Below are 13,673 nucleotides of genomic sequence, written 5' to 3'. Positions count from 1 at the left end.
TTCAAAGTCTCAGTTGGTTTTAGCAACGATTCAGGTTTAACTGGTCGACGGCATTTCTTCCCAGTGACCAAGAGAAAGTTATTGCCCGGCTGCAGGAGCTGTGCCGGGGGGCTAACAAAACTATCGTTTCTACCTGGTGGCACTGACGCAGATTTTTCTATTTCTACACTAGCATAATCCTTGCCTGGCATTTGCGTCAGAAGCCGAGCCTCTAACTCTGCTATCTTTAACTTAAGACGAACATTCTCCTCCGTGTTGTTGCTACAACAATTACAGTGAAAAGGCATTGTAATGATACTTAGCCTCGGGTGTTCAGGGGTGAGTAGTTCTGTTAATTATGTCCAAAAAGAGTCCCGGTGTAGAAAAGTTGGGTAAGAGGTCAACAGATAAATATTGCGTTGGTAAAACTCTAAAATAGAATTTTGACCAATTAGTTTATATCGAGTAAATTCGAAAAAAGTTTGGCAGGTAGCCAGGTAGGTAACAGCAGGCAGGGTACAGCACGTCAACAATCCCACAATGCAGTTCGTCTCAAATAACCAAAGAGGTGAAGCTTCATTAGAGTGGCAATTTGATACTGCTTTTTGATACTGTTTTTTTGTTCCTAAGTGTGACACCAAAAAATATTCTGGATGTATCTTTTATAACATAAACAGTTCTGCCTAACATTTGCATAGGTTTAGACATGCTCTAACTCATGACCCATTCAGGGGGGTGATGTTTGGGAGAGAGGCGGGTAGATATATTTTCTTTATTATGGTGTAGAGTGATTAACTTTATTGCTGTGCTTTCCAATTGATGTGCTTGCAGGTGCTTTTCTTCTTTTAATGTAAGGCTGTAAGGTTTTGGCTGTGTTAAGAATTTTTATCCTCATAATGTTCTGATATTACTATGAGTTCCTGTACAACGAACTCAGTGCTGAAATTAAATTATGAAATAATTGTACTTACTACCTAAAATTGAGGAACACATTCAGTTCCACCAATGGTAAAGAAGTATTTGAGGTAGTAGAATATTTTTTATGTATTGCCTGTAAATAATCATTGACCTTCCTAGCAGATTGTAACCTTGATAACCTACAAAAGCTTGTTCCCAGAACGTTCTTTGCTTTTTTGTGGAAACATTTCCTGAACGATGGACCAATGTAAATAGTGTTTGCTAATGACGATATGAGCATGCTTTATATCTATGGATATGAAGCCGAGGGTCACTTACTACATACATTTTATGTACGTACTTTTTGTATATTTTTGAGATGTTATTTGGACACGTTCCCAGAATGTTCTGGGAAAGTTATTTGGCTGAGAGTCAAAGAGTCCTTGGGGAACGTTAAGGGAACGTTTTGTGTTAAGTGGGAATACATGGAATTTCACTTTCACTATAACCAAAACGTGGAACGAACAAAATGACAGTCCGTACTCTCTTGAATGTCTTCATGACATTTGTTATTTTTCTTCATGGTGAGTAACCTAATTACCTTTCTTTATTTGTTAAAACTAGCTATTTGGTCGGTTGATATTAACAAACGGGTCGTCGCTTGGCCGCTCTGAGTCTTTCAGCCGTTTATTGTTAAATAAATTAGGCTAACAATTACCAATAAATTGCCAATAAACAGCTTGAGTGTACCACAAATAATAGTATGAATAATGCATCAACATCTAAATGGCGTCTATTATTTAACTGGCGTTTGAAGTTAATTTATTTTCTTGTCGTGGACATTTCCTTACTGATTTATCCAGATTTGACAGTTGGTATTACAGTTCGATAAATATTAATGTCGGTTATTTTTCCATTATTAAGAACTTAAACGCACATGTGCATTTATTTGAATAAAGTTTACGCTCATTTTTCCTACATTATAGATAGTTCTAACATGAAAACTGTCTAGCACCAAAATGATCTGAGATTGTCGTTTGTTCTAAGTTCGATGAAGATAAAAATACATAAAGCTACATTATAAAGACATGCTTGCAATAACAAATTGGACGCATGCTACATTAATAGATGCCTTTCGTTGTTATTATTGTCATGACAGACGGGGTCCAATTTTCCACACGCAGAGCTTCCTTAAAAAACTCGAGAACGATTCACTGATTCGTTCAAAGTAATATTTTTTTAATGTATTTAATAGCTTACGAGTGCAGCCATGCACCGAAAAGACCAGGCTACAACAGAAATAAAACATGCAAATTTATTTGAATGTAATAATAAAAAAGTTGTGATAAGCACTGCCCTAGTTGCATTGCCAGTGGCATTGCCAAATTGATCAGTATGTGATTCCTTAACTCCCATTTTGACATAGTTTTCAACTAGCCTGCATCCTACAACTGTGTAGAAATCCTGAAATACAGTAATGGATTTTGGTTTTGGTGAGCCACCCCAAGAGTGTCCCTATGTGACCACCCCATGAAAGATTTTTGGGGGTGCCACTGCCAATTGTTATATGGTATTGAATGTCATTATTTTAAGATGTATTTTTGGACACACACTCCTTACATGTGTGTTTTCTTTTTCTCCAAGGCTTTTATTAACAAAATGGTAGAAACAAAGTCACAGTGGCAAAAGTATCATGGTCTCCATCCGAGCTGTATATAGTTGCTCCCAAAAATATCCACCCCCTTTGTACATTTCCCCCAAAAAATTGCCACTGTTTAATAGAAAAAAGTAAATAATGTCAAAGTAAATAAATAACATCAACAAATTGTTCTAAATGAATTGCAAATAAAACAAACGCAAAACAGAAAATAATTGATTGCATGAGTAGGGGTACACTAACCACATAATGACCCCAGATGCTAGAGTTCTTAATGTAAGAGTTTCCAGCTGATCCTCTTGGTTCTGTACCCAGGGGAGAAGACAGCTGCACAGGAATATGGGGGCCGGGGAGGAGAGATCATCCTGACCCCCACTATCTCAGGAAAGCTGGATGAAATCTTGTGGAAACACAATGGAAACAAGGTGGTGGAGTTTGATAGGAATAATTACACTGAGTATGGCAGTTATAAAGGCCGGACGGTTCTGGAAAGGCTCAAAGGAGAACTAACTATCAAAGGTCTCACTGATGCAGACAGTGGAACCTATCAGTTAGAGGCTGTCATCAATAAAAAGCTGCAGTACTCAAACCATGAAGTACATGTTATAGGTAAGTACAGTACTGTGTGTACTTCCATTTTGTAGTACTGTATTTCAGGTTTGATTGGAACGGGTTCGACAGGTTTTTGTTACCTTTAGTCTCCTTATGTAGTTCTGTGCTGCTCGCCCTTGTCACTCTGCACTTTTCTCTGTTTTCTCATGATTTTATTATCACTTATTGAGCATCTTATTTCTTGAAAGGCACACATTTGTAATTTCTCATGCTGCCATATCACATTACAGAAATAGAACACAGTATGTACTTTGACCGCTTTTCTGCCCCCTGTTTGCCAATGATTGATATGATCTGAGTTCAACTTTGTAGTCTTTCAAAGGTCAACGGTTTGCTGGTTATGCCAACCAGTTGTAGTAGAAATTGCATCTATTTCAGAATTTAACACCACAGCACCAAACCTCCATTACTGCTTGTTTCTTTTCACCAGGGCTTCAGATAGGGTTTTCCAAATGAGGTGCCAGGGGGCTGGACTTTGGTGCCTGTCATACTCTACTTTTAGACATTACAACTGACAAGTTTGTTGTACAATTTGTTTGAGTCCTAGACTCCATGGGGTCTGGTGAGGAAGGAGCAATACTACAGATGAGAACAGAAGCTATGTAAAAATCTTCCTAGAGAACTCTGCATGAGCAGAACATTTTTGACCCGATATGGACTGAACCACCATCACTCTGACATGTCATTGTCAAGGTCTTAGTTATACACTTCATCAGCACAAAATCTTCATCAGCTCACATTGAGGATGCCTTAAGTCAAACGCTCAGTTGACATCAGCCCTTAAAGGAATGTTTAAAACTGTATTGTGACAAAGCGTCAAATAGTCAGACTCAAATATCAGAGCAGTCAGGTCCACAGCCACTTTGTTAAAAATAACAATTGTGTGAGCAGCTGATTAAGTGGTGCAAGATTTAATGTAATACAACTGTTTACCAATGGGCACAGAATCTAATGAGTCCTGATATTCAAAACCAGCTTTAGAACTCTACTGTCAGCATGATATTTCCACCTACACTAAGATACACATCTTGTGTGTGTGTGTATCTCCTCCCCCCAACATGTGCATAGATGCTGTGACCCAACCGTCTGTAAGCTGTACTTTTAACGACAGTGGCACCACCCTGCTGTGTTCAGCTGACCTCCATCCTCTGACCCAGTTCTGGAAGGGTCCCGGTGGGTCAGAGACTCCTGGGTCAGAACTGTTCATACCTGGGTCTGAGAACCAGGAGTCTGTCTACACATGTGTGGTGAAAAACCCTGTTGGTAACAAAACAGCAGAGCTCAGCCTGAAGGAGTGTCACACAGGTGAGACAACACTGCTAGTCATGTTACTGTACACTCACCTTTCACTTTCACTATCACAATGTGTTGGAGTAGGACTCACAATTTAGTTTTGTTATTGATTTCTGCTAATACATTAATATGACAGTTGTTTTCAGTTATTGGCAATGCAACCATGTTCATGGTATCCCTGTCCTAATGACAAAACTCTGATATACATTTATTATCCTTGTGAGACTTGAATTCAGGATGCCTAGTCTTCTTAAAGACTCTGAGTTCCACTACAGTAATGAATTACAGGGTAATATATGTCTTATGTCTTGTTTCGTTGGTGTTTCTGTGCAGAGGAAGTCTCATCTGTCCAAGTGGTGTTCTGGCTCATTCCATTGATTCTCATCCTCTGCGTCTTACTGGCAGTCTGGTTGTGGTGCAGGAAAAGTAAGAGCATCTTCAAATATCCTATAGCATTATGGGAGGGAAAACAGCAGAGACAGCTGCCTTTCTACAAGGCGGTTGGCCTTTAATCTGAGATGGAAAAGAGAAGAAAAACACCTGAGAGAGAAAAGACAGAAACAAAGAACGATAAAACCCACATTTATCCTTATTATAAAGCATTGCTTAAGTTCTGTCTGTTATAGATATTGATGAAAGTATATTGGCCATCTCTTTGTCTAACTATGATGTCCTTTATTCTTTTTCTACTGTGGATGAATGGAATTTGACTAAATCTGATGTAGAGAGGCAAAAAGAAGGTACAGTAAGAATCAGCCATTTACTTTGACAGATCGCATGATTATACAGTATATTTGTTTCTGAATACCTTTACTAAACATAATTGAGTATCCGACAAAACATTTACAGTTTTGTTTCCTTTTGATTGCAACAGTAATTCCATTGACAATGTTGTCCGGAAGAGACATTTTTACCTGCAATCATTTAAAAATTACTTCTGCCTACATAGAAGTGAAATGCATTTGCATGTCATAAATACAATGCCTAAAACCAAATTAAATTAATATTTTTTATATATACAAGCTGTACACTCACTACTTTACTTTGTAGCAAAGTGTCATTTCTTAAGTGTTGTCACATAAAAAGATATAATCATATATTTACAAAAATGTGAGGAGTGTACTCACCTTTGAGAGATACTGTATAAGAGCAAAAAAGAATAATACAGTCATTATTAACTATTCTATTGGTTCTTTTTATTATAAATATTGTTGAAAGTGTAATATCTATCTATTATGTCCTTTATTCTTTTCTACTCTATATGAAGGACACCTGACTGAGGTTACAGAGACTCCAAAACAAGGTACAGTAAGAGGCAGCCATTTACTTACCAAGTGACATGTTTATAACAGTTTTACTGGGAAGTTCTGTGTAATTTGACTTAAGCATAATAGTGTATATTATAAAACAACATTTTACAGACTAATTCACTTACATTTAGGAAATAATGTGGCAGATATCCAGTTCTTGTCATTGAGAATTATTGGTCTCCTTTCCCAGGAAATGTGAGGAAAAAGGTTGAGCAATATGAGAAAATGACTAAGAATAGAAACGACAGATATTCGACCTTACCAACTGAGACAGGTGACTTTCATTCTGGCTTTAAATCCCAACACAATCTTTCATTTGTGCTGAATATCTGATCAACTATTGTTCTTCTGTGTTTCAGAGTTAGAGTCTAAGGATGAGAAAGACCCACTACTCCAGAACTCTTCTAGCAACACTCCTCCTGACAAAGAGGACACACAAGTTCCTTTGGACCAAAGTGGGAAAGAACTAAATAACAGTGGAACTCAGGACCCCAAAAGAGCAAGGGGAAAAAAAGAAGAACTTGGGTCAGAGTCAAAAAGTACTGTTGGCGAAGAGGAAAATGTTACTGGGGCCAAAACAGACAGCTCTGTGGTTCATAGAGGTGAGGTGAAAATCCAACCAATAGCCCACAAAGATCAACCAAGAAACACGAAAGGGGAGTTAGATATACAAACATCATTCACCTCAGGGCAGGCTCAGATACCAACACCGCCCCAAGACCTAGGCCAATTACATCTTAGACAGGAGAACCAACCAGAACCTAATGCAAAACTGGAGAACCAACCAGAACATACCAAAGGGGACACTCAGTCAAGCATCCAGACTATGAAAACCAACCAGGAGACCAAGTCAGACTTCCAGACCCAGGAAGACAACCAGGAGACCAAGTCAGACCTCCAGACCCAGGAAGACAACCAGGAGACCAAGTCAGACCTCCAGACCCAGGAAGACAACCTGGAGACCAAGTCAGACCTCCAGACCCAGGAAGACAACCAGGAGACCAAGTCAGACCTCCAGACACAGGAAGACAACCAGGAGACCAAGTCAGACCTCCAGACCCAGGAAGACAACCAGGAGACCAAGTCAGACCTCCAGACCCAGGAAGACAACCAGGAGACCAAGTCAGACCTCCAGACCCAGGAAGACAACCTGGAGACCAAGTCAGACCTCCAGACCCAGGAAGACAACCAGGAGACCAAGTCAGACCTCCAGACCCAGGAAGACAACCAGGAGACCAAGTCAGACCTCCAGACCCAGGAAGACAACCAGGAGACCAAGTCAGACCTCCAGACCCAGGAAGACAACCAGGAGACCAAGTCAGACCTCCAGACCCAGGAAGACAACCAGGAGACCAAGTCAGACCTCCAGACCCAGGAAGACAACCAGGAGACCAAGTCAGACCTCCAGACCCAGGAAGACAACCAGGAGACCAAGTCAGACCTCCAGACCCAGGAAGACAACCAGGAGACCAAGTCAGACCTCCAGACCCAGGAAGACAACCAGGCAGACTGTGAAATGGTACATGGCAATGAGGATCTGTCTAGAATTCATCCTGATAGTAATTATCACTGTGCAAATGAAAACAATGGTGATGATGATGAAAACACACTAAAACCTTCATCTTCAGAGCCCAGCACGACCCATACAAACCCAGTCAAACTAGACCCTCCCTCAAACCAAACAGACAGAGACACAGCAGGATCCTCTCCACCCAACCAGACAGAGACACTCCAGGGTCCACCTAAACTTAACCAGACAGAGACACTCCAGGATCCACCTAAACCTAACCAGACAGAGACACCCCAGGATCCACCTAAACTTAACCAGACAGAGACACTCCAGGGTCCACCTAAACTTAACCAGACAGAGACACCCCAGGCTCCACCTAAACCTAAGCGGACAGGGACAAACCGGCGTCCACCTATACCACCCAAACCTAACCAGACATAGAAACACCAGGTTTAACCAGACCAAATGACACAAGAGTTCATGTCAACCCAACAAAGCTCAATCACACCAATGCCCACATTTGCCCAAATAGGCTTACAGAGAGAGAAAGAAGTTATGGGAAAAAGGTTGAAGAGAGAAAATATGGAAGAAAAAGGAATAGGGTGAGAGACCTGCCAACCACAAACAGAGACACATCAACCAAATATACGCTTCCAGACTGAGGAGATGGACAAACGTGCACCTCATGGGCTTTAGCCAGATGAGAACTACAGCCTGCTCAGACGTAGCGCAACCAATTGATGGATTTCACAATTAATGTTTGCAGTTTTCGAATCATAGATATGCCTTGTCTTTTAACTACCACCGGTACATTGTCTACTTCTTTTTTTTTAAGTCTGCATTCTAATGCTGTTAACTGTGTTGCTTTTTTTATTTCTTATTCTTTGAGCACTGGCTGTGCTGATAGCTATTCCATTGATTACAATTTTTAAATGTATTGGGTTGTGGTGTGCCATCTTGTAATAACTGTATGTCACTCTGCATAAGAACATCTTCTGAACTGATAAAAATATAATTTTAAATATTTCCAACTACTGTGAAATACTAGATGACAAAAATGTATTTAATGAATTTCACAATAAAATAGTATTTGTTTTATAGTTCTGTTTGTGTGTATTACACTGGTTGAGGTGACTTCTAAGACAATGCTAGAGTGTTTGTAGTGTACCTAGACTGAAGACTGTAGTGGGAGGATGGGTTGTTAACCACCTGTACTGCTCTGGTAAAAGAGTGAGGTGGACAAACACATGACCACTTTAGCATTTTTATATTAATATATTTTAAAATGTGTATGTGTAACATAAATTATTTTGGTTTTTTAAAATACTGTTCAATGGATTGTTTGATGATTCATGCACTTCCTGTTATACGTGTTCCTGTGGGTTTTATGTTTGGATGTTAGTTGGATGAACGAAGGTTCTCCTACGAGCGTGGTTACCTTCAACAGCCAATCAGAGGTAAAATTGTCTCTATTTTTGTGGACTGCAGTTGTTAGTCTTTTTCTGGCTGAACAGGAGTATCTTTTATCCTCCTTGGGTTAGGGTTAGACATCAGTTTAGTGTCTACTGTGTCCTCCTTGTTCAGGAGTATAAAGATCATAGTGCATGGTACACACTGAATATAACAGTGTGTGTTTATATGGAAAGTGGAGAAGCTGTGAGCAACTGCATAGCCACTGTCAGATTGCACATGAGGTTCTAGCGTAGCCTGGAAACCAAGTCGTTGTGTTCCTCGCTCGCTGGGACAGGTGTCTGCAGCTGATACAACATTATCTCTTCCTCTGAAAGTGAAGATGGTGATACAGTGAAACAAAAGGGAAACATCTCTGAGCGTCAGTACGGGTAGCTTTTCCTTCTGCAACATGAGTACACCTTTGGTAGTTTCAGTAGAGGCATCTAGTGTCTTTACAGAGGCACTGATCTCAATTCGAGGTAGAAGTCTGTAAGAGTGCATTCTTACACACGAAAGCAGTGTGAAAAGAAGCTATGGAGAAGAGTTGTCGAGACTCATAAGGCTAGAATTTCCAAAGACTTTGGCCTCCATGAGTCAGAAAGATTCCTGACAGAGTCCTGACTTCAACCCTACTGAAATGATGTGACATGACCTGAAGCATGCCATTCATACAAGACATCGTAAGAATATAAATTAATTTCTGTAAGAAGAATAGTCCAAAAGAGAACCAGGATTCTGTCAACACATGGGAAAAAAACTGCTTAATAACAAAACATCAGAGTTCAGCAAGACATTAATATAAGATGTTAATATTTGGACGGGAAACATAGCATCTAACTGTCATAGGATTGTAAGTTTGCTTATCATTTTTGGATATAGCTGAACCAAAATACAGTGTTGCCTTCCAAAGGCAAAACATTTATTATACTCATCAAATTTTTACACATTTAGCTAACTTTGAGCAATGGTTGTGAACTATTCACACATACATGTTTATTTAAAAGCTGATTAAACAATGGTAAATTGGCTTTTGTACAGTGTGGACTTTAATGAATTCAAAGGTACTGAGCACGGAGAAAAGCAAAAAACATGACAATCGAAATACATCTCTCTGATCCACAGTTGATGTAACTCCTTGTTTGTACCAGTAGGGGTCAGTGTTCTGTAGCTTTTTCAACTACTTACACCCTTGCAGTGAATTTTATCAGGGATATCTCTGTGATAGCAATTGTGGACACATCTAACAAAACCAGAGTGTGAAAATGGGTAAAATTTGAATTTAAATCTAATAAATGTCAGATGACTTATGAATATGATGACACATCTACTCTAGAGATTTATTTTATTTCAGGCCACAATTATGATACAATATTAAATAATTGATGGTTGACTTATTGATTTTACCTTGCTGAGGATGTATATCTTTATCAGTTTAATACTGATACACATAGTAGTCCTTAGTCTAGTTCTTCCATAGCACAATAATATACCTTACACAGTACACAATAACAGAATTCTTCACAACATTTGTCTCAGTAGCTAATGAACAAATACAGAAAGGGCACAACAAAGAACATGAGAACAGGTTCATCCAGAACAGAACAACCAGTGAGTCAAGATTTTCCAAAGGGAGCGGGTATCTTTAACAGTCAGACCTGATTAGTTTAACCCCAGTCAGAGAAAGGCCTCAGATCTGCTACCAACTGACCCGTGGGTCCAGAGCAGTAGAGGAGAATCAACACTATCAGGTTCCTGTGGTCACAACAAATCCCAGAGAAATATTCATATATTGAATTATTCTGATGGTGGGGGGGCGGGCAGAGGAGGGGGGGGGGGGGGCTGCTACTCACAGATCGGGGTCATGAAACAGTTACTTAGAGATCTTATTGATGTCTTGCTGAGAGCAGAGGAGATTTGGTTCTGTGTTTCAAGCTCCTTAGCAGGGATTTTTAGTTCAACATCCCATGATTCTCTTTTTACTACCAAGCTCCTTCTTCAACAGTAAGTGTTTCAGGGGAGATTCCGTACTGTCACCACTGGCACTCATTCTCACAAAAATGACCCCCATGGGAGAAAAGACAGAGGCATCCGTGAGGTCGAGGAGACATTGACACGATTGTCTAGTCCAAAAAGAAGCATTTCTTGTAAATTGTCCTCCAAGCTGCATCATTAGGGCTACCCAAAAAAAGCTCCGGTACAGTTTGTGACCGTCTTCTAAGTGTCCCTTCCTCCTCGTCATGTGTCCCATTGGAGCCTATTGTTCTTCCAGACATGGGCACCGTTTGAGGTTCATTTGGGTCCAGAGAGACAGACAGGGAGAGACTAACAAGAGGAGCGAGAGAAGGGGCCACAGTCCAAAACGTCCCTTTACAGCAGGTTGATTAGCATCGCTACATTGTTTAAATTGCCTCCTGGAAGGCCAAGGTGGAATTGAACAATCGAATCTGGCTTTTAGACTCCGTAGCTTCTCATTTATTTTAATTCACCTGGATTAGATAGAGAGGCCTGTCTGGCACCAATCCACTGGGGCGGCTGGCCGCTGAGTCCAAGGAGGCCATGTCCCGGAGTCTCATGCTGAATCAATTACTATTAATACAATGAAGAGTGCCCACGTGAAAGCCTCTTTTTGTGCCATGGTTGATGGTGACAGTGCAGATTTCCTGCCTATTATGTGTATTCATCATTTGTAGTGTGGCTGAGTCACCAAATAGGAACAACGAATGAGACTCCTTTCCCATTATTGTCCCTGATCTCAATTAAGGCCTGGTTTGTATCCAGGTCTCTGTACCTGACCTTTATGGGAATACCGGGAGTGAGTAAGAGGGCGTTGCTCTGTGGGGTTATCGCTTTCTTTCGGCTCCATCTGCCTTCCCGGATTCTGTTGAGGTTTGTTACTTTATTTCGACCAGGCCAAGTCAGTACACTTCATTGTACTGTCAACATTTGGTCATCATGAAAACCAGCACACCCAGTCAAATATCTTGGGAACATTGTGTAAATCTTTTCCCGTCGATGAGAGAAGGGGCACAGACATTGTTGGTGTTATTGCATTTCTTTTACAGTTGTACCACTTTAAAATGCAATAATACATTCCTTGAAAACCACTAGGATTCTTCAAAAGAGCTTTTCTTCATAATGATGTCCTCGGGATGAACCTTTAAAACTGGTAGGCATGAAATGCGACACATGATATTTCAAAATTCAGAGATCATTCTCAACAGTGTTTTTTTTGTGCCAAGTTTCTATATAACTGGAATATTTCTCCTTCAACTTTTTCTATTCTCACCATGTTGGAGCAGATTTTGTCAGATTTTGTGTTTTCATGACTAATGGAAAACCTAATTTGAGGTTGTTAACAGAAGTTGTGTTCTGTTTGAATTACACACTGTCTACGAAACAAAGTGGTTTTAATTTCCATTTTTTGCAGACCACAATGTAAACAGTAAGTGTTAGTCTTCCAGGAGAAAGGAAGGTGGCAGAATGTGGGGGTGACATCCAGGGCTGATAAAGCCACTTTGCATGAGTCTCAGCCCCTTTGCAGATCCTTTACCAGCGAGAGTCCAGCCATAACCCAATTAGCCCGTCCCAAAACATCTCTTTGCGGTTTTGTCCGGACTTTGAAGTCGTGGAGGCTCCATTGTGTCGGTACTACTTTCTCTGTCACACAACCTCCTGGAAGTATTTCTGCAGGAGGAGACATTTACCGTAAACCCAATTTCAAAAGTAAATAATGCTGTTTTTTAAGACCAACTTTAAGACTGGCTAAGGTCTCGAAGTCTTTGCGTGTTTTCGCGTTGGTTTTACACTGACGCGAAAATCTTTCCATGTGTGTCTTTTCTTTTCTATCTGTATCTGTACCAATACGGTCCTTGAACCTCTCATAATAGATCCAGTTCATTCAAATGGACAGAACAGACAGATTATGGAACCTTGTAAAAGCAAAATGCTCCTTAATATCTATAAAGCACAACTACTATTGGCAACCTTTTTGAAATTCTTTTATGAGTTTAAATTCAATTAAGGCGCATACAAATTTGTTTATATGCTCTTAGTTTATCCTTGAGGGATATCAGTGTCATTTAGAGTAAATGAAAGCATGCTCTGTGAAAACGTTCCACTAACAGAGACAAAGGGCTTTATGGAAAACATGTTGTTCCTTTATTCCCATGCTATCACTAGCCTTTCACAAACTCGTCATCTGTTTTCACACTATTCTGTTAAAGACAATAAGAACCATCTGATTTTATTTGTCATAGATAAGTTAAGTGCAAGTTGTTTCAACTCCCTTGTGCCAAATTATAAATAGGACAAAGTTGTCAGAGAGAGCTTATGTTTTCAATTTGCTCGCATTTTTAAACAACAGGGTAACCATTTGTAATTAGGTTTTCAGAGTAAAATATGCACTTTCTTTACAACCATTTGAACCACGTATCCTCTCAACGCCCCATAGATACAATATCCTGTGCAACAATAGAGGAAATGGTTCTGTTTTTGTTTTGTGTTGTCATGCGTGTGTATTCGTGTAAATACATTTCTCAATAGCTTAGTTGCTTGCGTTCAGAGCTTTGCGGGTCTTTTATTTGAACAAGCTGCCTGTCAACGTGCCACACTGAAAGATCTCCACTTGTACACTCGCAGACCTGACAGAATTCTCATGTGACAAAATGGAAACACTCTCCACGTACTGCCTTCTCCGCACTGCTCAATGAGAAGATTAAAGCCAATCCAAACAAAGCAGATTCTCTTCATCTCAGAGTTGGTAGATGGCGAGACCACCAAGGGAAACATCTCACTCATCTATGACATCAGATCTCGTTATCGTTGATCTCTCTCTCTCCTCTCCGACGCTCACTCACTCTCTTCTCAGCCCTTCATCCTGTTCTTCTTTCTCAGACACACTTCCCATTACTCACTCCCCCCATGATCAAATAGGCTCTGATAAGGAAACCCTGAATGGCGGCGG

General features: G+C 40.2%; 1 protein-coding gene across 2 annotated transcripts; it reads left to right on the top strand.

Moving 5' to 3' along the window:
• Positions 1-497: 497 nt before the first annotated feature.
• LOC105030607 (cell surface glycoprotein 1-like) lies at positions 498-8,358 on the top strand. 2 transcript variants are annotated; one of them, XM_034286974.1, is made up of 8 exons: positions 498-1,460; positions 2,849-3,142; positions 4,214-4,450; positions 4,772-4,864; positions 5,164-5,178; positions 5,706-5,741; positions 5,939-6,022; positions 6,108-8,358. In XM_034286974.1, exons 1-8 carry the CDS (start codon positions 1,406-1,408, stop codon positions 7,697-7,699), a joined length of 2,406 nt encoding a protein of 801 aa, XP_034142865.1. In that variant the 5' UTR covers positions 498-1,405; the 3' UTR covers positions 7,700-8,358. The 2 variants fall into 2 exon arrangements, with proteins under 2 accessions (XP_034142865.1, XP_034142866.1); XM_034286975.1 differs by lacking the exon at positions 5,164-5,178.
• Positions 8,359-13,673: the final 5,315 nt, after the last annotated feature.

This window comes from Esox lucius, chromosome 16, assembly GCF_011004845.1.
Source record: "Esox lucius isolate fEsoLuc1 chromosome 16, fEsoLuc1.pri, whole genome shotgun sequence".
NCBI classification, from domain to species: domain Eukaryota; kingdom Metazoa; phylum Chordata; class Actinopteri; order Esociformes; family Esocidae; genus Esox; species Esox lucius.
The sequence above is the reverse complement of the archived record's forward strand: the minus strand, read 5'-3'. Positions and strand labels throughout refer to the sequence as shown.

What these genes read in the sequence shown, in the direction of transcription:
- LOC105030607 (XM_034286974.1), top strand. Translation starts at nt 1,406, where the DNA reads ATGACAGTCCGTACTCTCTTGAATGTCTTCATGACATTTGTTATTTTT. An exon ending in ATTTGTTATTTTTCTTCATG is followed by an intron (nt 1,461 to 2,848) that starts GTGAGTAACCTA and finishes TTCTGTACCCAG; the next exon opens with GGGAGAAGACAGCTGCACAG. An exon ending in TACAGAGACTCCAAAACAAG is followed by an intron (nt 5,742 to 5,938) that starts GTACAGTAAGAG and finishes CTCCTTTCCCAG; the next exon opens with GAAATGTGAGGAAAAAGGTT.